This window comes from Ciconia boyciana, chromosome 19 (genome assembly GCF_034638445.1).
Source record: "Ciconia boyciana chromosome 19, ASM3463844v1, whole genome shotgun sequence".
Lineage (NCBI taxonomy): Eukaryota > Metazoa > Chordata > Aves > Ciconiiformes > Ciconiidae > Ciconia > Ciconia boyciana.
The window spans coordinates 2,147,287-2,172,163 of record NC_132952.1 but is presented as its reverse complement, the minus strand read 5'-3'; the positions used below and the strand labels follow the sequence as shown (position 1 = coordinate 2,172,163).

General features: G+C 43.0%; 1 protein-coding gene across 4 annotated transcripts in view; it reads left to right on the top strand.

Annotated features, from left to right (window-relative positions):
* The window catches only part of UBR4 (ubiquitin protein ligase E3 component n-recognin 4), a 78,634-nt gene that overhangs the window by 39,157 nt on the left and 14,600 nt on the right, over window positions 1-24,877 (top strand). For 2 of the 4 annotated variants that reach the window (XR_012045849.1, XM_072884268.1), the window contains exons 59-90: window positions 226-381; window positions 1,055-1,223; window positions 1,961-2,057; window positions 2,497-2,604; window positions 3,085-3,201; window positions 4,373-4,582; window positions 5,329-5,478; window positions 6,206-6,433; window positions 6,543-6,621; window positions 7,085-7,327; window positions 8,261-8,429; window positions 9,041-9,185; window positions 9,889-9,974; window positions 10,493-10,580; window positions 10,717-10,910; window positions 11,960-12,199; window positions 13,358-13,496; window positions 14,043-14,168; window positions 14,336-14,464; window positions 14,922-15,265; window positions 15,502-15,592; window positions 15,968-16,052; window positions 16,459-16,586; window positions 17,310-17,439; window positions 17,939-18,096; window positions 18,627-18,736; window positions 19,290-19,431; window positions 20,205-20,286; window positions 21,310-21,483; window positions 21,916-22,037; window positions 22,456-22,653; window positions 22,777-22,857. Coding sequence is in view for 3 of the 4 variants with exons in the window: in XM_072884268.1 (XP_072740369.1) it covers window positions 226-381; window positions 1,055-1,223; window positions 1,961-2,057; window positions 2,497-2,604; window positions 3,085-3,201; window positions 4,373-4,582; window positions 5,329-5,478; window positions 6,206-6,433; window positions 6,543-6,621; window positions 7,085-7,327; window positions 8,261-8,429; window positions 9,041-9,185; window positions 9,889-9,974; window positions 10,493-10,580; window positions 10,717-10,910; window positions 11,960-12,199; window positions 13,358-13,496; window positions 14,043-14,168; window positions 14,336-14,464; window positions 14,922-15,265; window positions 15,502-15,592; window positions 15,968-16,052; window positions 16,459-16,586; window positions 17,310-17,439; window positions 17,939-18,096; window positions 18,627-18,736; window positions 19,290-19,431; window positions 20,205-20,286; window positions 21,310-21,483; window positions 21,916-22,037; window positions 22,456-22,653; window positions 22,777-22,857 (4,718 nt within the window). In the remaining variant the exon portion in view is untranslated. The remainder of the gene's footprint in view (window positions 1-225; window positions 382-1,054; window positions 1,224-1,960; window positions 2,058-2,496; window positions 2,605-3,084; window positions 3,202-4,372; window positions 4,583-5,328; window positions 5,479-6,205; window positions 6,434-6,542; window positions 6,622-7,084; window positions 7,328-8,260; window positions 8,430-9,040; window positions 9,186-9,888; window positions 9,975-10,492; window positions 10,581-10,716; window positions 10,911-11,959; window positions 12,200-13,357; window positions 13,497-14,042; window positions 14,169-14,335; window positions 14,465-14,921; window positions 15,266-15,501; window positions 15,593-15,967; window positions 16,053-16,458; window positions 16,587-17,309; window positions 17,440-17,938; window positions 18,097-18,626; window positions 18,737-19,289; window positions 19,432-20,204; window positions 20,287-21,309; window positions 21,484-21,915; window positions 22,038-22,455; window positions 22,654-22,776; window positions 22,858-24,877) is intronic. The other 2 variants (XM_072884270.1, XM_072884269.1) reach the window with 2 other exon arrangements.

Below are 24,877 nucleotides of genomic sequence, written 5' to 3'. Positions count from 1 at the left end.
TGTTCTTCAAATAACTTGTATAATTGTCTATTTGATGAGAAGGTTTCCTTCTCAGGGTATCCCCTCTCCGCTGCTTTTAGCAGACTTAAATGTACTGCTGGACACTTCTAAGTTCCCTTTTGATTTGTAGTTGACACAAAAACAAAGACAAATATTCGTGGCTTTTCTTTCGTAGCATGTGCTTCTTTTGAAGTTCTCTCAAGGCAGTGTTTTTACTTGTAACAGCTCTCTTTATTCTCTTAGCTCCAGCGTCTGATGATGAAGGCAGCACAGCTGCAACAGATGGCTCAACTCTTCGGACTTCACCTGCAGACCATGGTGGGAGCGTGGGCTCTGAGAGTGGTGGCAGCGCAGTGGATTCTGTAGCTGGTGAGCACAGTGGTAAGTATCTCTTGCTGCGCCAGTGTCCGTACGTCTGTTTTCTGCTGTAATAGGACTTTATCAGAGTGAGAGGGGGTGGGTAATCCCTGGGAAAGAAGAAATCTCGGTTCCAAATAGATGATGCCATGCATCACTTTATGGTTACTGCCAAAGTGCTGTACAGACTGAATACTTGCTCACTTTTTGTAGTTTTCGAGAAGTGTGGAATCTGCAGTAGTTTTTGCTGGCCTGTAATAATAGAATGCAGTAGCCTAGAGCAAGACTGAAAGAATTCACTGTACTGCCGGATAAGTTTAGATGGGACAGAATTAATTTATCTCTTTTTTGCTTGGGACTGATACCCAGGTAAAACTAATCACAGACTCTTATAAAAAAAATTTGTCTGCGCTGCCCATCCTGTATATAATACACCTCTTCTGACTCGGTTTAAATTACTGCTGTGGAACCAATTCAGTTTGGGCCACAAAGATGAGACTGGCAAACAAAAGAATGCTAGGGGCATTAAGTTGCATCTATAGAAATGACTCTTTTTCTAGCTTTATGAAGATAACCAAAGACACCGTCTCCTTAGAACCATAATTCCAAAGGATAGTTCAGCTGTGTCGCTTGCTATGAAGCAGGCAAGAGGCACGTTCAGTTGTGCCGATTTGTCTTTCTCTTTTTTGTTTTTCAGTGTCTGGCCGTAGTAGTGCCTATGGGGACACGACAGCTGAGGGCCACCCTGCTGGACCAGGCAGCATCAGCTCAAGCACAGGCGCTATCAGCACTACCACAGGCCAGCAAGAGGGAGATGGTTCAGAAGGGGAAGGGGAGGCAGAGGGAGACGTCCACACCAGCAACAGGCAAGGGGCTTGGTTTTCCTCTTCAAGAATAGCACATCTGGTCTGCAGTGTCATGGTTTATAGAGGAGTGGACCATAGGTGCTGAAATTCACAGAGTATGATTTGTGACTCTGTTGGATAGTAAAAATCGAAAGTCAGAAACCTAGAATAGAGCTAACTATGCCATTGGGAAATGCCTCCCTCTGTGCATTCACCATGTGACATGTTACACATACCTAATGTGTGTCCCACAAAACTGCTGCCTGTACAAAGTGATGAAAAAATCCTGCATGAGTCTATTAAACAGAGGAATCACTAAAATCTGCAGCTTGGGAGCTTGTGAAATTCAGTGTTAGGAAAAAAGTACGTGCAGGAGTGCTAAGCGCTTTGGGAAAGATCTGCAGTTTTTCATTCTGTGTGAACAGATGCTCAGTCATTTTTACAGTGCAGGTTGGAACTGATTTTTAGTATCTGTTTCTAGACAATTGAATTCTGCAAGTAGTCATGGTAGGCAGTGTAGTTCTGAAGTGAAGAACTACGTCCGTTGTCAGAGTTGCTCTGCATCTTTGACATCGCTTGACTGTAAAGTCTGAGGGAGTCCACTCCTGTCTGTGCTGATTTGATGACCTTAGGATTTCTTCATGCTCTGAATTTATGTGGTAAATTGCAGTGCTCTGTTGATAATCCTGCTGGGTCTAATCTTTCTTGTGATGTGTCTGAAGCCCTTCGTTTCTGATTCCTCATTTCTGACTTCCCAGGCTGCATATGGTCCGACTGATGTTGCTGGAGAGGCTGCTGCAAAACTTACCTCAGCTGAGGAATGTTGGAGGAGTCCGGGCCATTCCTTATATGCAGGTAACTGAGGAAGGCTCAAGGGTTAAGCCTTAATAAAACAGTTAATCACTACTACTACTACTGCCGAGTTTCTGCTTGCACATGTTTTTCCTTTTCTCTTTCCTGCCCAGTCACAGCGTGCGAGTCCAGCTCTAAAGTGTTTGATTGGTTGCACAGCATTCCTTACCAGTAGATTTTTGTTAGATGCATACCCTTTCTCAGTGTGGCATTAGTTGGCTGACGAGTCTAAGGGCTAAAATCCTTGAACCCCGATGTATTTGGGAGGGTCTTTTGGGTTTATACTGAATGTTCATATTGGTGTGTGAAGGTGCAGGCAGAATTTGGGAAAGAACATAAATTAAGCAAGATAAGATCTGCAGGGGTTTTGTGAAAGATAATCTGTATTTATCTTAAGAACATGGAACCTGCCTCCTTTTAATTCTCTGACTTCTATTCCCAGGTTATTCTGATGCTCACAACAGACCTAGATGGAGATGATGAGAAGGACAAGGGAGCTTTAGATAACCTTCTGTCCCAACTGATTGCAGAACTGTGCATGGACAAAAAGGTAAGCTGTGGTATGAGCACACACTCTTCCATTTGCTCCTTCTAGACAGGGCTTCTTCCCAGGGAGGAATTAAATGCACAGGAGTCATAGAAACACATTGCTGTGTGGATGTGTTCGGACAGTTTATTTCTCTTGGCTCACTTCACATAAGGTAGAAAATGACATGAGTGTAACTCTCACTGTTTCCTGGTTCCGGCATCCACAAGTGAGCATGGCAATTTGTTTCGCTTGAATTCAGCTCTTAGAACAGGCATGATCAGTGATGTGTAATTGACATAGATACCTTTTCATTTGTGTGATACTGTTCTCTGGCATCCAGGCCACTGCCTATTCTTATATTGAGGAATTTGTGCTGCTTTTTTAGTATTACTGCTTGAGCTTAAATTAGAAATGCTTCATGAGGATCAGAGCACTGAAATTTAGATGTTTAGGACATGGTGCTCAGCACTGTAATTAAGCAAGCAAGCTCTCTCCTTGCAGGATGTGTCTAAGAAAAATGAACGCTCTCCTGTGAATGAAGTGCACTTGGTGGTAATGAGGCTGCTTAGCGTGTTCATGTCCAGAACGAAGTCAGGATCCAAGTCTTCCATTTGTGAGGTACATTCTTCAAATTGCTTTGTCAGGGGGGTGATGTGGCTGGGGGGCTTTTGTTCATCAAAGGTGGTCTAAAAGCTACTAACTGAAATAACTGGTTTAAAATTGAAAAACAGTTAAAAGTGCTTTGGAAAAATTTATGAGGACTCTGTAATGCTACTTGACACTTCTGAAAAAAGATCTTTGCTGAAACTCAGAGTGGAGGAAACCGACATTTCAAGACAACTGGATTCACTTGTTTTGTGCGTGGTTTCTGACTGAGCTAGGGGCAGCACATTAATGATGTTATTTAAAACAGTCTAGCAGATTTTTTCCTTGCATCTTACTGGTGCTGAAGGGGTTAAAGAGGATTTGTAATGTGATTATTGGAAAGCAATATGCTGCTGTGTCAACGTAAAAGTCGCTAAGAGGATTCCTTAGATATTTGTTGCTAAAAGGTACAGTAATAAGGCATAAAAAGCAGTATGTGTGGTGGGAAGGAGATTAATAAAAAAGCATAGAGGTTAAAAAATTTAGTCTGAACTGCATCAAATTTTAATGAGCTTATGAGCTGTGGGGTTTGTTTGGATTTACAGGGCTGCTTTAATAGTTTTATTTACAGTAGCTTTTTCTCCAGCCTTTGTTATTCACTTGAGCTTCCCACAGAAATCAAAGCTCATCGTCTTGCAGAATGCAGGTGGAGCAGTACCTGGGTGGAGCAGAGCTTCTGAGCGGCATCGGCAACAGGGACTCTTTCTCTACCAGAATTCACCCCCAGCTGGCCAAATCCCAGATAAACAAATAGAAATCCCAACTTTTTAAAAAAAAGGGGGCTGGGGGGGGAGAAGGGAAAAAAAAAAAAAAAGCCCTAGTCGTCTAATCCATAGCAGAGTGGCCTCTGGCACATGTGTCGAGGGGAGATTAGACTTAAGAGGAGATTTTATTTGTTTTCCTTTACTAAGCGCTTGTTCAAAAGAGTCTCTGTAAATATTTGAGTTGCTTTTCATAAACACAAAAAACCAAAAACCCCAACCTCAAACAAACCCCAAACTTAAAAGCTTCCTGTAAAGTTTCATAAAAACCTGCTTTCTTATCCATACTGTCAGCAGCTGCTGTCTGATTCTCACAGCTTCCCCTGCTCTTCCGACACGGTGGTTCTCAGGTGCTCTAGTAATCCATCTCCTCTTTGTTTCAGTCTTCCTCCCTCATCTCTAGTGCCACTGCTGCTGCGTTGTTGAGCTCTGGTGCTGTTGACTACTGTCTGCATGTGCTGAAGTCTTTGCTGGAGTACTGGAAAAGCCAGCAGAATGATGAGGAGCCTGTAGCCACCAGCCAGCTCCTGAAACCTCACACTACTTCTTCTCCACCTGACATGAGCCCTTTTTTCCTCCGCCAGTACGTGAAGGTGAGTCCTACCCTATGCTGTTAGCCTTACACAGCCTGCATTAAAAGGCCGCTGCACAGAAGCAAGCAAAAGCATCTTTGCAGAACTGGTTTTCCCTTAGTAGCGCAATTAAAATCCGTTCCCTTAGTGTGTAGTTACAACTAGGATTGCTCCGAGTTCTCTGACAGGGCAGCCCAGCTCGCTATATCCATCGATGCACTCCTAAACCAGGCAGTTCTGTGGAGCTGCTGTCACTGTTTCTGGTTGAAGTGTTAATCTTCCTGAAGGGAAGCTACTCCATCGTGTGACTCCTTTTGCTTGGCAGGCAGAATTTCTGAACCACTGCTACTTATTGTGGCAAGGAAGCCTAGCAGTTGATGGGGATTTCCACACTAAATCCTAGACTTGTTCAGCCACCATGGTGCCTTTATGCTAAGATGCTGCTGGGGGGGGGGGCTTTGATATATGTGTAGGTGCAGTGAAGAAAGCCTAGTTAAATGTAAGAATGTCTTCTAAGTTGGAAGCTCATATATTAAAATGCCTTTTTACTACAGACTAGCTTACTGCATCCTAATAGTTGCCATCTAGTTAAAGTCCTCATGCAGGTTTGTTGGCTTATTTTTATTTATCAGCTGGGAGCCGTTCTAGCTGCAAAGGTGCAGAAGAGTTTTGTTTTTAGAAAATCAATACGTGTACCCTGTAGCTTGTCATGACACCACACTGGGAATGTTCAGTGCCAGAGCCTGATCGATTGCTCTTGCTTTCAGGGTCATGCTGCAGATGTTTTTGAGGCCTACACTCAGCTCCTGACAGAGATGGTACTGCGGCTGCCCTATCAGATCAAGAAGATTGCAGACACAAACTCCCGCATCCCACCTCCCATCTTTGATCACTCCTGGTTTTACTTTTTGTCTGAGGTGAGAACGTGATACACCTACAGGTTTTAACAAAAATTTCTAGTAATTTTACCTTTCATGGGAGAGATGAGCTTTTTTTGTAGGACTGATCTCGGACCCATCTCTCTTTTGTTTTTGTTTTTCTCCCACTTGAAAGACAATGAACTCTCAGCTTTGTTTTGTTCCTGTTGAACAGGAATCTATAGGAAAGCATATATGAAAAATAAGATCGCTGTTGCTCTCTGTACCTCAATGCTTGCTGCCAGAAAACTCGAACAGAAAACTTTCTCTGAGATGGTACAATGTAACATCGTGCTCAGCTGTTGGTACTTAACTTAGTCCTTAAAAAAGAAATCAGTAAGATATTTGGAGTATATCTTTACATTTCCTTTGGTTGTATAGCTTCCTACTTGAGATAACAAGTTATCTTGCATTTGCAGAAATTTGGGGAAGGATTTCTTAATTAGGCTTAACTAGCTTTTTATTTGAGGTCATAGATGACAAAGAACGGTTTTCAGAAGCGGTTTCATAATTGCACGGCTCAGGATGCTGCAGTGTTGCTGTGCAGCGTTTCTTCTGCCTGTGACTTGCTTTTACGGGTGACTTCACGGTACCTTAAAGCTGACAGATTCATTAATGCATCTCCCGTATCTTTTCTTTTTGTAAGAAAACACATCATATTTTTGTTGGCGCAGGTTGCCTACTGGTGAGTTCACAGTGCTGATATTGTAGACTTTTCTTTATCTAGTACCTGATGATCCAGCAGACTCCATTCGTGCGCCGCCAAGTCCGCAAGCTTTTGCTCTTTATCTGTGGATCAAAGGATAAATACCGCCAGCTCAGAGACCTTCACACCTTGGACTCTCATGTTCGTGGAATCAAGAAGCTCCTAGAAGAGCAAGGCATTTTCCTCCGTGCCAGTGTGGTCACAGCAAGTTCAGGCTCTGCCCTGCAGTATGATACGTTGATAAGCTTGGTAAGGAAAAGCGTGCCACTGTACTAAGAGAAAAATGTATGTGGCACTTATGTAAGATGTCACTAATAGAAATACGTGGTGTTTAATCCTGTCCCATTGTGCCTTTCAGATGGAACATTTAAAGGCTTGTGCAGAGATCGCCACACAGCGAACAGTAAACTGGCAGAAATTCTGCATTAAAGATGACTGTGAGTTCTTTCTCAGAGTATTTGAGGGAGCAGAGGGGATGCATTATGTGTCTTGGTTTGAATCAAGACTTCTCAGATGGGGAAACTCAGCAGAGAAGAAGGGGGGACACAGCTGAGAGTTTTGAGTAGGACTGAACTGTTTCCAGTACTAATTATCACAGTGCTCTAATTGCATCTGTTCCTTAGCTAAAGACCACAATATGGTGTAACAGATAACTTACAAGAACAGGAATAGGAGATCTGTGTTCTCTTGCTTGCACTGCTCTTGTTCCAGTGTGTAGTTTGGGATGAAACACTTCAGCTTGGTGTATCCAGTTGTTGTGCTTCTATAGTGTAGGAATAGGAAGGTTCTACGAGGTTGTGGGTCCTTGTAACGTTCAAAGGGTTTTTTGTTTTGGGCTGGGGTTTTTTTGCTTGCCTTTTTTTAATTCAGACTTCAAAGATTTTCTTCTTCTCTCGGCAGCGGTTCTCTATTTCCTGCTTCAAGTCAGCTTCCTGGTAGATGAAGGAGTGTCGCCAGTTCTCCTGCAGCTGCTGTCTTGTGCTCTGTGTGGCAGTAAAGTGCTGTCTGTGGCTTCATCCTCTGGATCATCGAGCACCTCTTCCACCTCTGCTCCTGCAGCTTCGGGTTCTGGACAGCCAGCAACACAGAGCAAATCCTCCACTAAAAAGAGCAAGAAAGAAGAAAAGGAAAAGGAGCGAGAGGGTGAGCTGCAGCTGTGCCCTGTTCTGTGGTGGTTTTAGGGATGAAGTGTGCTCCTCTCAGCCTTTCTTATTTCTATTTAGAGAGAACTGCTTGCTTCTCGTTGTTTCAAATACCACTGTTGTGAAAGGGTCATGGATCGTGGCAGGGGCACTTGCAGACTTCAGCAATAATTAGGAGAGAAGAGCAGTTTTACCGTATGTAGATGGGAGAGAGGCAAAGATGAAGCAGTATGCCCTAAGAGTTGGCACTGAAATTAAGTGCTGAGTATATCCCAAACACACTGTGAGTATTTATTAACTTGAGTGGACTTTAAGTTACCGAGTGTAAATTGCTTGTTCCAGTGACCAAGTAGCTGCCACCTAACTTGGCTGTCCTGGGTTGTAGGAGGTTGAAATGCTCATGGGAATTAAAACAAGTACTGGAGATGCACATGCAGTTAGCTCTGCTCTTCAGTGGTTATGTTCAGACTTGTTTCCTCTGTCTGACTTGCAAGCTGTGTTGGAGCCAGGGCTGCTGCTTAATGGATATCCAAAGTCCTGGGAAAGTAATTAAGCTTTCCTATAAAAGTCATGGGCATAAATTCTCTCTTGGCTTTTCTTCAAGGAACCATTTTGGCTTTCTCTATCAGATGATTCTCTGTGAGTCTTTTCACTGCCCCATGGTTGATCCTTTTCTTTTTATCAGGATGTGTAGCACATGTCTCATGTTCTTACTGCTAAGTTTTCCAGCAGTTTTCTTCTGTCTTAGTCAGGAGTACTAGGTTATATTTTTGGAAAAAGAAGGGAACGCTAAACTTGCTTGTTGCCTGAAACACTGTAATTTGTCCCCATTATCCTTGCTCTATCATCTATAAAATAGGAAACTGGCCTGCCTGTGAGATACTCCATTCATCTGCGTTCTTACGTCTTTCTTGTGCCATCCGGTGTCCCCTAGGTGAGAGTTCAGGCAGTCAGGAAGATCAGCTGTGTACAGCTCTGGTGAACCAGCTGAACAAGTTTGCTGATAAGGAGACCCTCATTCAGTTCCTGCGTTGCTTCTTGCTGGAGTCCAACTCGTCCTCTGTGAGATGGCAGGCCCACTGCCTTGCACTCCACATCTACAGGTGAGCTGGGAGGGAGTCTCTGACCTGGCTCTTCTTAGCCAGTCTCAGCTCAGTTATGGAGAGCTCTGTCCTTGTGTAAGAGTTAATGCCTGTCCTGAAGGATGCTGAAGCTTGCAGATGATTGCATCCCCTTGAATTGCTCACACTATTTTGCAGTTATTGGGGCTGGAGGTAGAAGTTGTGACTTATTCATTACTGATCAACTTGAGTTATCATCTGCAAGAAGCATTTTATTTCTGTCTGCAGAATCTGGCTCCTGACATCTACGGGAGTTAGGTATTTGTGGGAGAGTGAATTTCTGAGGCAGATGCAGACTCATACAGTTTAAAAGGTGGGAGTTATGTAGGGAAAGGCCCACTTCATGGTGCTGAACTCCTTCAGGACTCTATTCAGTTGTTGCAAGACAGCTGTTTTCATTTCAGAGAGTGCAGGAAAACTGCTGGTGACAAGAAGAGATGAGATTTAACTCTGTGAACTCTGATGTATAGCAAGATAATAGTTTCCAAGTCTGGTGACTTGTAGCATGTATTTTCCTTTTGAATAAGGTTGCGTGCTATGCGATCTATATAGCTATCTTTACAAGCCTAATTGATATGTAATCCATTCAACAGGAACTCTAACAAGTCTCAGCAAGAATTACTGTTGGATCTCATGTGGTCGATCTGGCCAGAACTTCCAGCCTATGGAAGAAAGGCTGCCCAGTTTGTAGATCTCCTGGGATACTTCTCTCTGAAAACACAGCAGACTGAGAAAAAGGTATGGTGTCATTCTGTAAAGGACGTACAGCATCCCAGGTCCTGCTGCTTCCGATGAATTATGTTAGTGCTGGTTTGTGGTACAGCTGGGACAGATTTTCTGTCAAATGAGCTTTTAGTGGAAGTTTTTTTTGTTCCCAAAATTTGAATGTTAAAAAAGGCAGGGTCCTTAAAAAATTGGGTAGTGTGGATTTTTTGTTTTATTGTTTTGGGGAGGGTTTTTTTGTTTTTTTTTTTTTTTTTTAGAAGAAAACTTCTTTCCCACAGGAAGCCTTTGTGGGAAAATACATTTATCTGCTAGCTCTAATTTTTAGATTTTTGATATTTCAGCTCCTAGAAATCTTTTGTAACCGCGACTCTGGAACAAAGGAAGTGGTGGGATTTCTTAGGGGACCAGTGGGCTTGAGAACAAATAATTTAGACGCACTGATACTTGCATGTGTGTTTAAAGAGCTGGGAATGCCTTAGGAACCTTGGCAGGCATTTGCACTGATTGGCTGACAAATAGCATTGTTATTGTGGTAAAGGTCTAATTTTAGGATCTATTACATTCCTGGGTAATGATTTAACCACATAAATTCCTGTGGGTATAGTGCGTGCATCTTCTGGGGGACCTAGGACGCCACAAGATGAGATATCTTTATGTCTTTGTAGCAATTAAAAAAAAAAGTTGAGAAGACAATATTTTCCTAATTGTATTTCAGTTGAAGGAATATTCCCAAAAGGCTGTGGAGATCCTCCGGACTCAAAACCACATTCTTACCAACCACCCTAACTCCAACATTTACAAGTGAGTTACTTCTGACTTTGATCCATTTCACTAAAGAAGCTTTTCAGCAGATGAGCTGCGATCCACAGGGGAATACACAGTTCTTCTAATAAAATTGTGGTGGAGGAAGGACCCCTACTGAGATTGCATGCTGGCTGCAGCTGGCTTTGGGAGAATAGCAGATTCCTTTCTGCCATCTGAAAAACGTGACATCCTATGCGCTATCAGTAGTAGTTTGGCTTTAGCTTTTTTGCTTTCATTTTCAGTAAATGTTACAAAATATTAGGAACAATTGGAGCATATAGACTTGCAGAATTAAGCATTGTCTTCTTAGTCATAGCTTGGCAGTTAATAATTGTACTAAAGTGCTACATAGTGAAAAACAATAATTTTCAGTGTGCTTTATATTGTAATGCTTCTGTTACTAAATCTGGGACTGGTGACTACAGGTAAACTACAACTATTCTGATTGAATGGCTTGTTTTTAAAACACAGTGAATGCCAAATTACATATGTCAGTGTTCTTCCTCTCATTCCAGCACTCTGTCTGGGCTGGTGGAATTTGATGGCTATTACCTGGAGAGCGATCCTTGCCTTGTCTGCAACAATCCAGAGGTGCCCTTCTGTGTAAGTAACTGCTGTTCTTAAACCCTTCCCTGTTGTAGGGATCCCAGCCATTTATAGCAGCGTGATTTGCTGTGTTTCGGAGTTTTTTGGGATGTAATCATACAGGCAGCGTGTCCTTGTTTTTTTGTCTTCTCAGTACATCAAGCTTTCCTCCATTAAAGTGGACACGCGGTATACTACCACCCAGCAAGTGGTGAAACTAATTGGCAGCCACACCATCAGCAAAGTGACAGTGAAGATAGGAGACCTGAAACGAACCAAAATGGTCCGAACCATCAACCTGTATTACAACAACAGGACAGTGCAAGCCATAGTGGAGCTGAAAAACAAGTATGTTTGTTCGTGGTTTTTGTCTGCAAGTCTCTGAATTTGACGTTATGATTTCTGCTGAGGTGCCTGGCTTCTTGTTTTAGCTAACGTTCCTTTTTAGACTATTACTCAGCACTGTCAGCCCACGTTGGGTGGGATTGTTCTGAATCTCCTACAATAAATTGTTGAAGAAAAGATCCAGATTTCACCTAGAGCTTGAAATATGCCCGTAAAATTTGTGTATGCAAACTTTGTACAGGCTCAGTTTTAAGCACCTAACTTAACTGTGTGGAAACCAGTATTGATACCAAGAGCACCTCCTGGAGAGTTTCACTCGGAAAGGGATTTGGACCTTGCAGCATGTCCAGAAATGCCAAAAGCATTAACATTACTTACTTGAAGCCATACAGTAGAATTAAAATTAGAAGTTGGATGGCCTAACTCTTGGCTGCTGCTTTACCCACGAAAAATGGCTCCTTTTCAATACATTGCTCAGTCTGGAGCCAGTTCTGCTTATATGCTTTCCCTTCTTACTTCTTGAGATGTTCTCACCAGAATCAGATCTCTTTGGCTTAGGGATTAATCTGTGCCTGCCGTTTATTGCTTATTTGAAGTCTTAATCCTCTGTGACATCACAAGTGGCTGCTGTGGAGAGGATTATGATGTCACAAAGAGAGGATTCTGACTTCAGGTTGAGAATAAGCAGTGGGAGCAGATGAGATCTTTAGAAATAAATATCCTGTTTTCATGCAAATGTCCTTACTAATAAAAAAATGGAGGTGAAAATCCCTAGAAAATGTCTGTAGAATTAAAGTTTTTCCATGAGGCATCAACAGCTCTTTAATCCTAAACAGTCTCTCTCTATGAAGAGGATAAAGGCTTAAAATGTATTTCTGGCTACATATCATGTCAATACAGAAGCTAAGGAAACGAATCCTAGAACTGCTCTCCATTCATCCCATTTAAAGTAGATTTGGAGCCGAGACGGTTGCGTTTGGCTTCTCTTCGTACGTGGGCAGGGAGGGTACTTCCCCACTGAAAAACCACGCCGCTTTCTTTCCTTTTCCCAGGCCGGCTCGTTGGCACAAAGCTAAGAAAGTCCAGCTGACCCCAGGCCAGACGGAGGTGAAGATTGATTTGCCGCTGCCCATTGTGGCTTCAAACCTGATGATTGAATTTGCAGATTTCTATGAGAATTACCAGGCTTCCACGGAGACCCTGCAGTGCCCCCGGTGTAGCGCGTCCGTCCCAGCCAACCCGGGGGTGTGTGGGAACTGCGGCGAAAACGTGTACCAGTGCCACAAGTGCAGGTACGTCATCCTCGTTCCTCCCTACGGAACCAGCGCCAGGGGTTTATGGAGCCCTTGTGCTGTTGCCCGTGTTGGATGTTCAACAAAATACTCTGCTATTTAAATACATGATTCTGGTTAATACAACGGCACAATCAAATTAGTCGAGAAGTATAAAACAGGCTTACAGGGATTTAATGTTAATACAGGCTAACAAAGGAAGCCTGATATGACAATACTGAAAAAACGCAGAAGTTTCAGATCAAGCCCTCAGAAGTTTAAAAAAGAAAATTCCCAGGAGGAGGTTATTTTTGGCCTGCCTGTTCAAGGGCATGAGGCTGGAGTTCAATTACACGATTGCAGGGGGGTTTCTCCACAGGATCCCTGACTTAGTGTGCAGGACGGACAGTGCTCGCTTGTTTGTTCAGAGCTTTTGTTGTACTCTCCTCATTCAGAGCAAGGCTCAGGGCGTAATTTACTGTGCGCTATTCAAGCTTTCACTACAGTGTTATAAATCCTTCTCTTCTGCGAGTTTTGTCTCCTTATCTGATATCTCTTCTCCCCTTATTGTTGTCCCATATTCCTCTCTAATCCTCATGGGATTCAAGGTGTTTAGCAGATTCTTTCCATAGATCAGCTGATTCCTGGTATATTGAAAGGTTTCCGTATCCCTTCTTGAATTATGGGAGCTATAAATCAGTTCGTGTCATGCTACTCTAGTCTGCAATGGGATAATAAGTATGCTGTAGCTAGTCCCACTGCAACTGGGTAAAGAGTGAAAGCTATTGAAAGCCTAGACCTTAGAAAACAAAATGGTTTCTTTTTATCTGTGTTCTCGTAAAGGGCACAGTGCCTTAGTCCGACGTTCTACTGGCAATTACTGTAGTTAACGTAGAATTGTTGTGAACAAATCCACGTCTGTTTCTGTTTTTTCTGGCCAGAATGTGGCACCGCTTCTGTAAGAATTTTTGTTGTTGTTGTTGCCTGATTTGTAGGTTTTGATTCTCATGTACCTCATGTATTTCACTTGTGGCTTCCCCAAGACAGTTTGATAGGTTAGACATTTTAAGGGCCATCCTTCTCTTTTACCTACTGAGTCCATTCGCAGCTTACTTCATTGCCTCGGTTACCTTGATAAAGCTCAACTGCATTCTTTGACCTTTCTGCCTTGCCTTTCAGATCCATTAATTATGACGAGAAAGATCCCTTCCTTTGCAATGCCTGTGGGTTCTGTAAATATGCTCGCTTTGACTTCATGTTGTATGCCAAGCCTTGCTGTGCAGTGGATCCCATAGAGAATGAAGAGGATCGCAAGAAGGTGAGACTAATAGCAGAGTCATTAATGAAATGCTGTATCTCTTGGCCAGGTCAACAGTGTAGGGACATCAGAGGTCCATCCCTCTTGGGAGTAACATGAAAAGCAGTGCTCCTTCAAGGCTTCTCACTGACTAATGCATTCCTTATTTACTGTCTTGCTCCACCAAATAAGTAATTCTTCAAAAGACATAATTCAGTCCTTTACTTATAAACTAGCTATTTAGCACTGCATCTCTTTGCCTCGCTGTACAAGGGGGTGAATTTGGGTTGTGCTCTATGTGTTACCATCCCATCTGAGGAGCCCTGCTAGTGAATGAAGAACCCATTGCAGTATGTGGCCTGCCCTAAAGGGTAAGTGTGCTGAGTGTAGTGTCAGCAGAATGGTACTCGTGGCAGAAACAGGGTGCAGGAACAGCATTTATTTATTTTTTTTGCCAGAGAAAGGCAAAAGAGACAGAAGACTTGGAGGTTGGTGGTTGTAGTTCTGTAGAATTAAAAATTGAGTCTGAGCATAAAATACGAGTTTCCTTTCCTTTTTTATTCTTAGGCAGTAACAAATATCAACACTCTCCTGGACAAGGCTGACAGAGTGTATCACCAGCTAATGGGACACCGACCACAGCTGGAAAACCTTCTATGTAAAGTGAATGAGGCAGCTCCTGAAAAGCCACAGGTAACAAGGGACATATGGATCCTGCACAGAACCCTAAGTTGGTGAGGCACTGGCCTTTATACTGCCACGAGCAACTAAAGGTCTTTGCCTCAGATGCTGTTCTGCAGTTGTTATTTTTGTGTGTAGCCACCATATATGATTCTTTTTTGTTTACCCCTCTGTTCCAGGATGAATCTGGTAGTAGTGGAGGAATAAGTTCTACCTCAGCTAGTGTGAATAGATACATACTCCAGTTAGCCCAGGAGTATTGTGGTGACTGCAAGAACTCTTTCGATGAACTTTCTAAAATCATCCAGGTATGCTGGGCTTTGATTTGAATTTGGGTCACGTGTTTTCTTCTGTCACCAGATACAGTGCATATCGGAAATAGAAAGTAAGACGTTGCCATTCTGCATTTAACGATGTTGTTAACAACAGGTCATCAGCTGCACATTTTCAGGGAAATAACAAAATAATAATTTCTAAAAGCTCTGTTTACCATTTAATACTATGGATTTGTCATATTTCCAGTGTTACAATGCATGTAATGTAGACAACAAGCCTTTAAACAGGGCAGATAACTGGGAGTTAGGCTGATATTTCTAATGAGTTTCCTAAGTCTGCCATTGATATGAAGGATTTCAGGTTTTGAGATACTTGATTAAAAATGTTTCTCCACAAAATATACAGTGAAAGTAACCTGTGAATGGGATTAGCAATTATGTGCTGCCTGACAATTCCACAACTTTAATTTCTCCTTTTCTGTGTTTCCAGAAAGTGTTTGCCTCTCGAAAGGAGCTCCTGGAATATGATCTTCAACAGAGAGAGGCAGCAACGAAGTCCTCGCGAACCACTGTCCAACCCACATTTACTGCCAGCCAGTATCGTGCCTTGTCTGTTTTAGGCTGTGGCCACACGTCATCAACTAAATGCTATGGCTGTGCCTCAGCCGTCACTGAACACTGCATAACGTTGCTCCGGGCTTTGGCGACCAACTCTGCCATCAGGCATATCCTTGTGTCCCAGGGCCTTATCCGAGAGCTCTTTGACTACAACTTGCGCCGGGGCGCAGCCACTATGCGGGAGGAGGTCCGTCAGCTCATGTGCCTTCTGACCAGGTTAGGTCTGATTCAGTGTTTGCAGCCCTCTGACTTCCAGTGAACTCTGGAATGCCGCACGCTTGTAAGCGCACGATCAGGAAGGAGTAGCTTTATAGGGGAGCCGTCTTACATCAGCAAACTGTAGACTGTAACGGCTTGTACGTTTGTTATCAACTAAACTGAAATCCCAGGAGCTTTTGGTATTTAGTACAAGCACGGCATAACGGTGTTCTCTTTTTTCCTTCTGGAATTAGGGACAATCCAGAGGCCACACAACAAATGAATGACTTAATCATTGGGAAGGTTTCTGCAGCTCTGAAGGGACACTGGGCAAATCCAGACTTGGTGAGAGACTCCAGTCTTTTCCTCTTTCTTTTTTCTGCCCCTCTGAAACTGCTGGTGTATTCTAATCATTGCATCTTCTCTATTATCATGGTCTCTTTGTAATACAGAAGGTGTCTTGATAGGAATTAAGATAAATGTTAGCATAAAGCACAAAATTATGTGCTTAGGTATATGCCTAAGTTTCCTCAGGCAGTTCTGCCTGTCTCAGCTGTTGCTTGCAGCTCTCAAATAGGTTGTCAGTCATCCCAAATGAGCATGGGATTAAATTTACTTAGATCGATGTGTTTTGCACCTGTGTTTTTTAAATATCAGAAGGTGAAAAGGACTGCTGCGTCACCCAGACTTCTTAAGCCTTTGAACATGTCTGTGTTACAGGCTAGCAGCCTCCAGTATGAAATGTTGCTGCTAACAGATTCCATCTCAAAGGAAGACAGCTGCTGGGAGCTCCGACTACGTTGTGGTGAGTTCAAACGACTAGTGTGAAAGCTTTATTTTAAAATGCTATGCCCAGGTCCATGCACTGTAGTAAGATTTTAAGTAAGGGAACTTATGCCAACTCAGATAGCTTGTCATTAGGGTTAAAATGGAGTTGGCACCAGATAGCTTTGTCTTGGGGTAGTGCGTTTCTTGAAACAGGAGTGCTGAGAAGTAGAAAGATGGAGCTGTAAAGGGAAGGATGGCAAGACTCTCTTGCTGTAATAGAAAATAATTGTCTTCCATCAATGGCTGCATGACAATGTGATAGTTTTGCTTGAGGATATGAGGTCTTACCTAACTCTAAGCACATTTAATGTGCTGTATAGAGCTGTGGAGGTGTCCTATCTGAAGATCTTCTAGTGGAATGAAAATTTATGTCTGTCTTTCAGCTCTCAGCCTCTTTCTGATGGCAGTGAACATTAAGACTCCAGTGGTTGTTGAAAACATCACCCTCATGTGCCTGCGCATTCTTCAAAAGCTGATCAAGCCACCTGCTCCAACCAGCAAGAAAAATAAGGTACTGCCTTAGACAAATGCTGAGCAAAGCATCTGAAAAATTGCTGATTAAAGTCTGGCACACTGATCTCAGTGATTAATAACTTTGTGAGGAAGCCAAGGCTTGCTCTTCCTGGTCACGGTTACTAGGGAAGCGCAAGTCCTGTGACTCTTGTCTTTGCAGACTGCAAAATTACAGGTAACTGCTATCCATTTTTTACTGTTCTTTGGTGGCTTTGACCACTACTGTTCAAAACAGGGCTCTGCTTCTTTCTGCTCAGATTTGAGGCATGGGGAAAGAGCTACTTCAAAGCTACAGCTTGGTTATTTTGGGCAGGCTTTTGGTGCTTTCAACAGCTTTGTAGAATCAAGTACCTAAATATGGTAGAATCAAGTACCTTTGACTCAGATTTTTAAATACAGAGCTACAATTCTGATAAAAATGATATTGATTGTGGCTGCTCCTTGATTGTAATTCAGGATAACATTTGCAAGAGAGAAGGTATGTTTCTGCTTTGATCTAGCTATCTGATAATCACAGATAGATGTCAAAGGATGGGTTTACTGATATTTCAGTAGTAACTGGAATGAGGCATCTCTCTTAGTTCATCATTAACACAAACTGTATACCCTGCTGTTGTCCAAGAGCTGCATTTACCTATTCATGGAGCAGACACAACCAGTGATCCACCTGCAGGAGTTGCTGTGGCTTTCTGAAGAATCATAGAGCTTTTTTGTTTATTAGGATGTGCCTGTGGATGCTCTCACCACTGTGAAGCCTTACAGCAATGAAATCCATGCACAAGCTCAGCTGTGGCTCAAGAGGGACCCCAAAGCATCGTATGAAGCTTGGAAAAAGTGCCTCCCTGCCAGAGGTAGTCCTGTGCTTTTAACTTTGTGCAATTTTGTGAAGGAACATGTATGTCCCTCCAGGTTTAATAACGAATGTACTTCTGTAGAGTTGTGTTGGCTTCTGTCCGATGACATCTGATACCATCTTCACACTTAGCTGTGTAGTCCTTAGAGATTGTAGCACTGATTTTTCTAGGCTGTGTTGCTCAAACCTTGAGCAGAAAATGCACTGTGCCTGAAGATAATCAGGGGAATGTAAAAAAAAATAAACTTGTTGCTTATTTAAAATGATACCAGCCAACTGAAAAGCTGATTGAATTCCCTGAGAGGCTATGGGAATTGCATCTGGCTTGGAAGTGAACGTAGCTCCACGCAGATGTGGAAATGGCAACAGAAAGAAATGAGAAGCTACTCAGCTTCTCAGCTGGAGTTTGGAGTGTTCCAGTATGAAGAAAAAAATACAATGGCAGTTTGCAGTTAATAGCTGCTGACAGTTCTCTTGAGCTGTGTCCAATATTGCAGGTATAGATGCCAATGGGAAATCTCCCAGCAAAGCTGAGCTTCACCAGCTCTACTTGTCAGAAAAATATGTCTGGAAATGGAAACAGTTCATGAGTCGCCGTGGGAAGAGAACTTGCCCTCTGGATCTCAAGCTGGGACACAACAATTGGCTGCGACAGGTAAACATGGGTGAAAACTCCAGTGGGACGCACTGGGCAGAGTTAACAGTCAGAGATTATTGGTAGTTTGCCGCATTTTATGCGCTTTGCAGATGATATAAGCGGTGATATTTGGGGAGACTGTAACTGACTGCATCTAATTCCAAGTCAGGTTTGCAGCTTTGTTCCCTTAAAAACACTACCTCTAAACATCCAGCAGTCTGCATGTTCTTGAACTCTGAACCTTTCATTGCCACAGTGCTTGTACCTGTCTACTTAGCTGTGTTTTGACTACTGAATTTTCAGAGGTCCTGGGCAAAAGTTTTTCTTCTTGTCTATGTGGTTTAGTATGTGACCTACGCAGTGCATTGTTTAAACATTTTGGTGGTGAGCAAAGTAGGCATTCTCGCAGAATCAAGTGTTTGGAAGAACAAGAGAATGCTGCCACCAGGTCACCAAACTGTCCTAATGTGTGCTGTGCCTTTTTGTAAGATATCACTAGTTCATCTGTGCACATCAAGTGATACCATCTTTTAATGCTCTTACTTTAGGTGCTGTTTACTCCTGCCACTCAAGCTGCAAGGCAGGCTGCGTGTACTATTGTGGAAGCTCTGGCTACCATCCCCAGCCGCAAACAGCAGGTCCTTGATCTCCTGACAAGGTATTTCTGTGCTGCCAGAATTTCTGTGCTGCCACTCTTGACAGCTCCAGGATTATTTTTCTTTAATTTCCGTGAGAATCTCTCCCTTCTTCCAACTTTTCTCACACCTTTCCCTTGTATACCTCTGGTTCACAGGTCTTTTTGGGCTGGATTCTAAAATTTAATTAGCTGTGATGGTATAGTTCTAGGAAGACCTTTTTTTTTTTGCTGTCTGGCAATAGTGCAGTTCTGTGCTTCTTCCAGAAGTAAGCAGATGGTGTTCAGCTGTGGGGACAGCATTTCCCCTGCCTCTTAGACAGCGAAATAATAGGGTGAACTCCTGTGACAAAACTTACCCCAATTGACGCTAGTAGCACAGTTGGGGAACTCTTTTTTTGGGGGGCAAAATACCACTTTAGCCACTGAGTAACGAGTATCAGTTATGCTGTTAGCTAGGAGGATAACAGGGAGGATAGATTTCTGGAGTTTTTTTCTTTCTTTCCGTGGTGTCCTTAAGCTGTGAATACCTCTTGTTACTGTGAAGTGATTGTCAGCTTGTGTTTCTCTTTACTAGCTACCTGGATGAGCTGAGCATTGCTGGCGAGTGTGCTGCCGAGTACCTGGCACTGTATCAGAAACTCATCAAGCCGGCCCACTGGAAGGTCTACCTGGCAGCCAGGGGGGTTCTGCCCTATGTTGGCAGCCTCATCACTAAGGTATGGACTTGTATGGAGGAACTAGGTAGCAACAGAAAGCTTGTCCCTGACCAGTTGGTTTGGCTTTTTTGCTTTGAAATCTTCATCTCTTTGTTCAGTGCCCTGTTGCTGACCCTTGGCAGGTTTATGAAGTTCGCACTTGTGCGCTGTCATCTCTGAACAGAAAGAGCTACAGTGGTTTTAGCCCCAGCTGTAGCATTCGTCAGCACAAACTGGCTGGTACACATTAATTAACTGCTCTGGGGGCAGCTATGCTAAGGGGTATAAATATTGCTACACTGCCTTGGCACCAGGTCCAAGTTGGAAGCTGTCTTAGCTGCCAGACTGGACTCCGACAAGCCCTTAATGACAAGGGAGGATTAGGTGTGCTACCATTCTTTGAGTGTGAATTACAGCCTGTTGGAGAAGCACCACGTTTAGGTTGCAGTTTTCAGAGTGTGAGGTCTCAGGAGTTTGCTGTGGTGATCCCTGGTGCACTCCAAAGAGGCAGATGACACTCTCCGTATTAATGGTGGCCTTGAGTCCATCATGGAGGGCCACTAGAGCAAAGCAGTGGTAATAGGTAGGTATAGGGAGAAAATGAGGAGAATGATTGGGGTAGTTTTTCTCTCCTCTCCCTCTTCTCTCCCCGCTGCTGCATTGCAGTTCTGGTTTCTCTGTGGCTGGCTCTGTTTCTGTGCTGTGTTCCTTTGCACTGCGTGTTAGACGCTCACCAGCTAGTCATCATTGGCATTGCAGTTTCTTGTCCTAATGGGCTTGTTAATTATTTCCAGGAAATAGCTCGTTTACTTGCCTTGGAGGAAGCAACACTCAGCACTGATTTGCAGCAGGGATATGCCTTGAAGAGTCTCACAGGTATTTGGTGGCATCAACACAAGCGCTGTAGTAGGATTAGAGATGGGGAGATCATTGTTCTGTAACAGCATGTACCAGAATGTCAAAGAGATGTGATTCAGCGTTTTATATTTGTCAGCATTGGATTTTTGCCATCAATTTAGCACTTAATCCCTAAGTAGATTTTTCCATCTTTTTTTGTGGTCAGTTTTAGTTTTTAGTTACCTGAACTGTGGTAATGTATCATGAGAGAACTTCGTCACATCACTTTTCTTCTCCATTTCTTAATTACATTTATTGTACGGTATAATTCCCAGGACCATTGCAAACACTGCTGATGTATTCCTACCTGTTATTTCCTACCTACTTATTCTATGGTAGCTTTTCTTTTTTGAATCTTCTAGGGCATGCTTTTTTCAAAAACTTGTTGGAAATGGAAATACATCATTAGCTAGGTCATTCTTTTTTGTATCCTCTTCCATGTTCTTCAAAAATTAGTGGACTAATTCATAAAGCCTGGCTTCTTGCAAGAAAAAGCATAGTTGATAAATATGTCATGGGAAAGAATCCAAGTGTTCACTCATTCTTTACTTATAGGAGTGGCCAATTTGGTGATATAACTGACAAGTCACGTACCACACTTGCTGTCACATCATCAGAGCTAGCTTAAATATTAGAAGGGGAGCAGTCACCTGCTTTTGAAATATCTTGCGACAGAAAGAAGTCCAAAAGTGCAGAATTTTGTATCAAGCACTTAGAAAGCTCCTTATACCCTTTCCTCATTCCCTCACCATGGTCCCATATGGTATAAATTATAAGGCGGCTCTTGCAGGCCAGGAGTTTTGCCTGCAACCATTCAGTTCATAGAAGTGAGCTTTAAACCACAGACTGACAATGGGAGTTGTAACAAGCCATTTCATTGTGCTGCTTTTATGATATTGTGCCGCTTTTATGATATTGTGCCCTATTTGCTGGCCACGTTAAATTTAGAGCTAAGAAATCAAACTCTCTCTCCCAATTCCTGAATATCTCATTGCTTTACAGGTCTTCTGTCTTCCTTTGTGGAAGTGGAGTCCATCAAACGGCACTTCAAAAGCCGCCTGGTGGGTACAGTCCTGAATGGTTACCTGTGTTTGAGGAAGCTAGTGGTACAGAGAACAAAGCTGATCGATGAAACCCAGGACATGCTGCTGGAGATGCTGGAAGATATGACAACAGGTAAAACCACCTTGGTTCCTTAAATCCAGAGTCTGGGTCAACCAAGATGAAAAAGCAGATAGTTACAGCCTCACAAAGAACTTCTTTCCAAAAGACTACTGTAGTGAAGGGGGTTTTTATGGCTTGGACCTTCCGGTATTTCCTTTTGGCACAGAAAAGGTAAATAACATTCCTGGAGTTGTCTCTTATGTTCCAGGAATTTAAACCTCCTCCTTGTTATGGGATTGCTTTACTGCAGCCCAAGCATGCAAAGAGTTCTCCTAGTAAACATACCAATAAATAGCCTTTCATCTTTTAAGTAGGGGATATGCAAAAGAAGAGGGCACCAAAGTGTGGTGCTTATTGCAGACAGATTTACTGTGTATTCTGAGTTAAAATGGAACCTGTAAAATTGACTCCTGTGTCTTTTTTAATACTTCCATTTCTTGGCAGGCACAGAATCTGAAACCAAAGCATTTATGGCAGTGTGTATAGAGACTGCAAAACGTTACAGCCTTGATGACTACAGGACTCCAGTCTTCATCTTTGAGAGACTATGCAGTATTATCTATCCTGTAAGTATAGAGATGGCTGTAGCATTGCTTATAAAGTTAGACTTCTTAAATAGATACAGTTTCTCGCATTTCGGCAAAAAAACTGTAATAGTGTCTACAATAATGATTTAATAGCCAGTGTAGAGCTGTAGTAATATGGTATCCCAGTTTGGGGTGCTAGTATTCAGGTTCCCTGCTGTGGCATGCTCTGTGCAAGAAAGCAGAACCAGTAGTATTGTTTCACGCTGAGGAATTTGCTTACTAAATGATACAAGGCATCCTCTACACGCCACATGTGTGGCAAGGTACGGCAGGATGCACCAGTGACGACAGGACTGAAGGTTTAGGGACATCCTATCACTTGCTACCATAAAAATGCAGGAATGGGAGCGTGGTTAGGGGAAAACTTACTCACTCCACCTCTGCTGCTGTTCTTTAGGAAGAGAATGAAGTGACCGAGTTCTTTGTAACTCTGGAGAAAGATCCCCAGCAGGAAGACTTCTTACAGGGCAGAATGCCAGGAAATCCCTACAGCAGTAATGAGCCTGGCATTGGGCCACTCATGAGGGACATCAAGAACAAAATCTGTCAGGACTGTGACCTGGTAGCTCTGCTGGAGGATGACAGTGGAATGGAGGTGAGAATGCACAAGTGTGGGTTTCTTGCAGGGATGTGTGGGGATGCCGTTTCTAGGCAGCTGATGATTGCTAGAATGGTGATGCAATGTGAGCTAGTTCTTGACTTTTTTTCTCCCTTGCAGCTTTTGGTGAACAACAAGATCATCAGTTTGGATCTGCCTGTGGCTGAGGTCTACAAGAAGGTGTGGTGTCCCACTAATGAGGTATGTGTTATCTTTATATATGTTAACAGCACAAAGCACCTGTCCTTGATATTATCAAAAAAATGAGAGGAAAAAAATAAAAATCACACGAATCAGGATTTATTTTCTGGCCTATAATTTCTTGGGTATAATTGGTCAGCACCTTTTTGTGCTCTTTTAGGATAGACTGTTACTCAATTCTGCACAATAAATGATTTAAAAGCACATAATGCTGACCCAGGTGAGTGTATGGAACTTAGCTGTGTAGCGTATCAGATATGTGAACTGTCTTCTTGAGTAACAAACTTTCTTACATTCCTTTGGGGAAACAGCTGAACTTTGTGTCACCGCCTTTCAAAGCGCATTTCACACTCCATCTGCACGTGACAGTTTAATGCGTGTGTACAGACAGAGACACCAGATTGCTCCATCACTCTGCGCTTCAGAGATGAACCCAAGTTATTTAAGCAGAGAGAGCATCCAACATTTCTCCATATTACTTTGCATTTCTGCTCTTGTGCTTGTGTAGGGATCTCAAGAACTTGACAGATTTCATCCTCCCAGTTTGCTCTTAATAGTGGGTATTGCCTGTTTTTCAGATGAAGAAATGGACCCAACAGTCATAAGGGACTAGTCCACCATGTCACAGTAAGCTTGTTCCAGAGGTGGATGTGGTCCAGAACAAGCTCTTCCCTTCCTTTTCTTAGGAATAAGAATACCAAAATTTTCTTATTTTGGTATTCTTAATACTAAAATAACCTCCCACTGAGAAGGAATCCATCAGACTACATCTTGCCCATTACGAATATGTTCTTTAGAGGCACTGCTAGTAGCACTTGAGATCATAAAAGAAGACTGATTTGCCCAACCTTTCTTGTTCATTCCTTGTTTACTCTTGGGTTGCAGTCACCTTTGACTGAAACCTTGGTTTCCTGAAACCACTTGTTTGCTATGCTTGTGGGGAAGAATTCAAACAAAATGCCTGTTTTCAGTGAATTGTGATACGGAGAATGGTTCTCGTCAAGCTTTATTTAAGTAAAAAAAGCCTTCTGTACTGCAAAATCAAGCCCAAAGCTAGGTGACAGTGATAATTTTTTTAGCAAGGCACCAACTGGGATAGGGAAGTGCAGTGCTGGTCCTAATCTGTGAAGTCTAATTTGAACTCTAATCAAGTTAGTGAGGGAGATCATCGCACGCGCTGCCCCAGCCTGCCTGCCCGCTCGGAGCAGCGAGGTGCCGTTCCTGTGAGATGCCGAGCTGTAGCCGATGTGCGGCTCTCCCAGGATGCAGGGCTGATGGTGAAAGGCAGAGTTTGCTCAGTGTTACTGTCGATGAACAGCTTTCATCTGTCTTCCTTTGTGTGCACCTCTGCAAAGCACTTCTGGAGCTGCAGCTCACGTTCCCTAGGAAATAGACAGGCACACAAGAACGCAACCTCAGGCCCCTTTTTGTTTCCCTTGTCTCTCACTGGCTTTTTTTGTTCATCTGCCATTTTACCAGGGCTCCTGTGGTGTTAATTGCTGGTCTCTAGCGTGGCCTTTGAGCAGATCTTCCCCCCGGGGCTTTCCCTGTGCTTATGTATTTGCTGTGACATTAAGCACTGCTTATTCCACATTAGGCTTAGTGCGCTCTCTGACAGGTTTTCTCTCGCAAGGTCTCCTGCTCCCAAATCTGGGATTTTTCTTTTCTGCTTTTTATTCAGACCTATGGATTAAAATGGAAAGTTTAGTGATATGCTGTCAGTATTTCCAGCTGAAAATGCATTTGGAAAACTAGCCCTTTCCCAGGTTAAAAGCACAGCTTGTGCTTCAGTGGGTTTGGCTGTATCATTTTAGTAATATACTGTCTTACTGAAAGCTCATTAAATTGCCTTTTACTCCTCCTCTTCCATTTTCCATCACTGCAGATTTTATCTATTTGAAAGCACTCATCCAATTAGCTTCTCCTGCTTCATTTACTGGGCTGTGCCTGATCCCTGTATTTCCCAGGTGTTGCTGTGCAGTACCCTTGGAGGGAAAGGTTGCTGTGGAAAGCAGGCGTT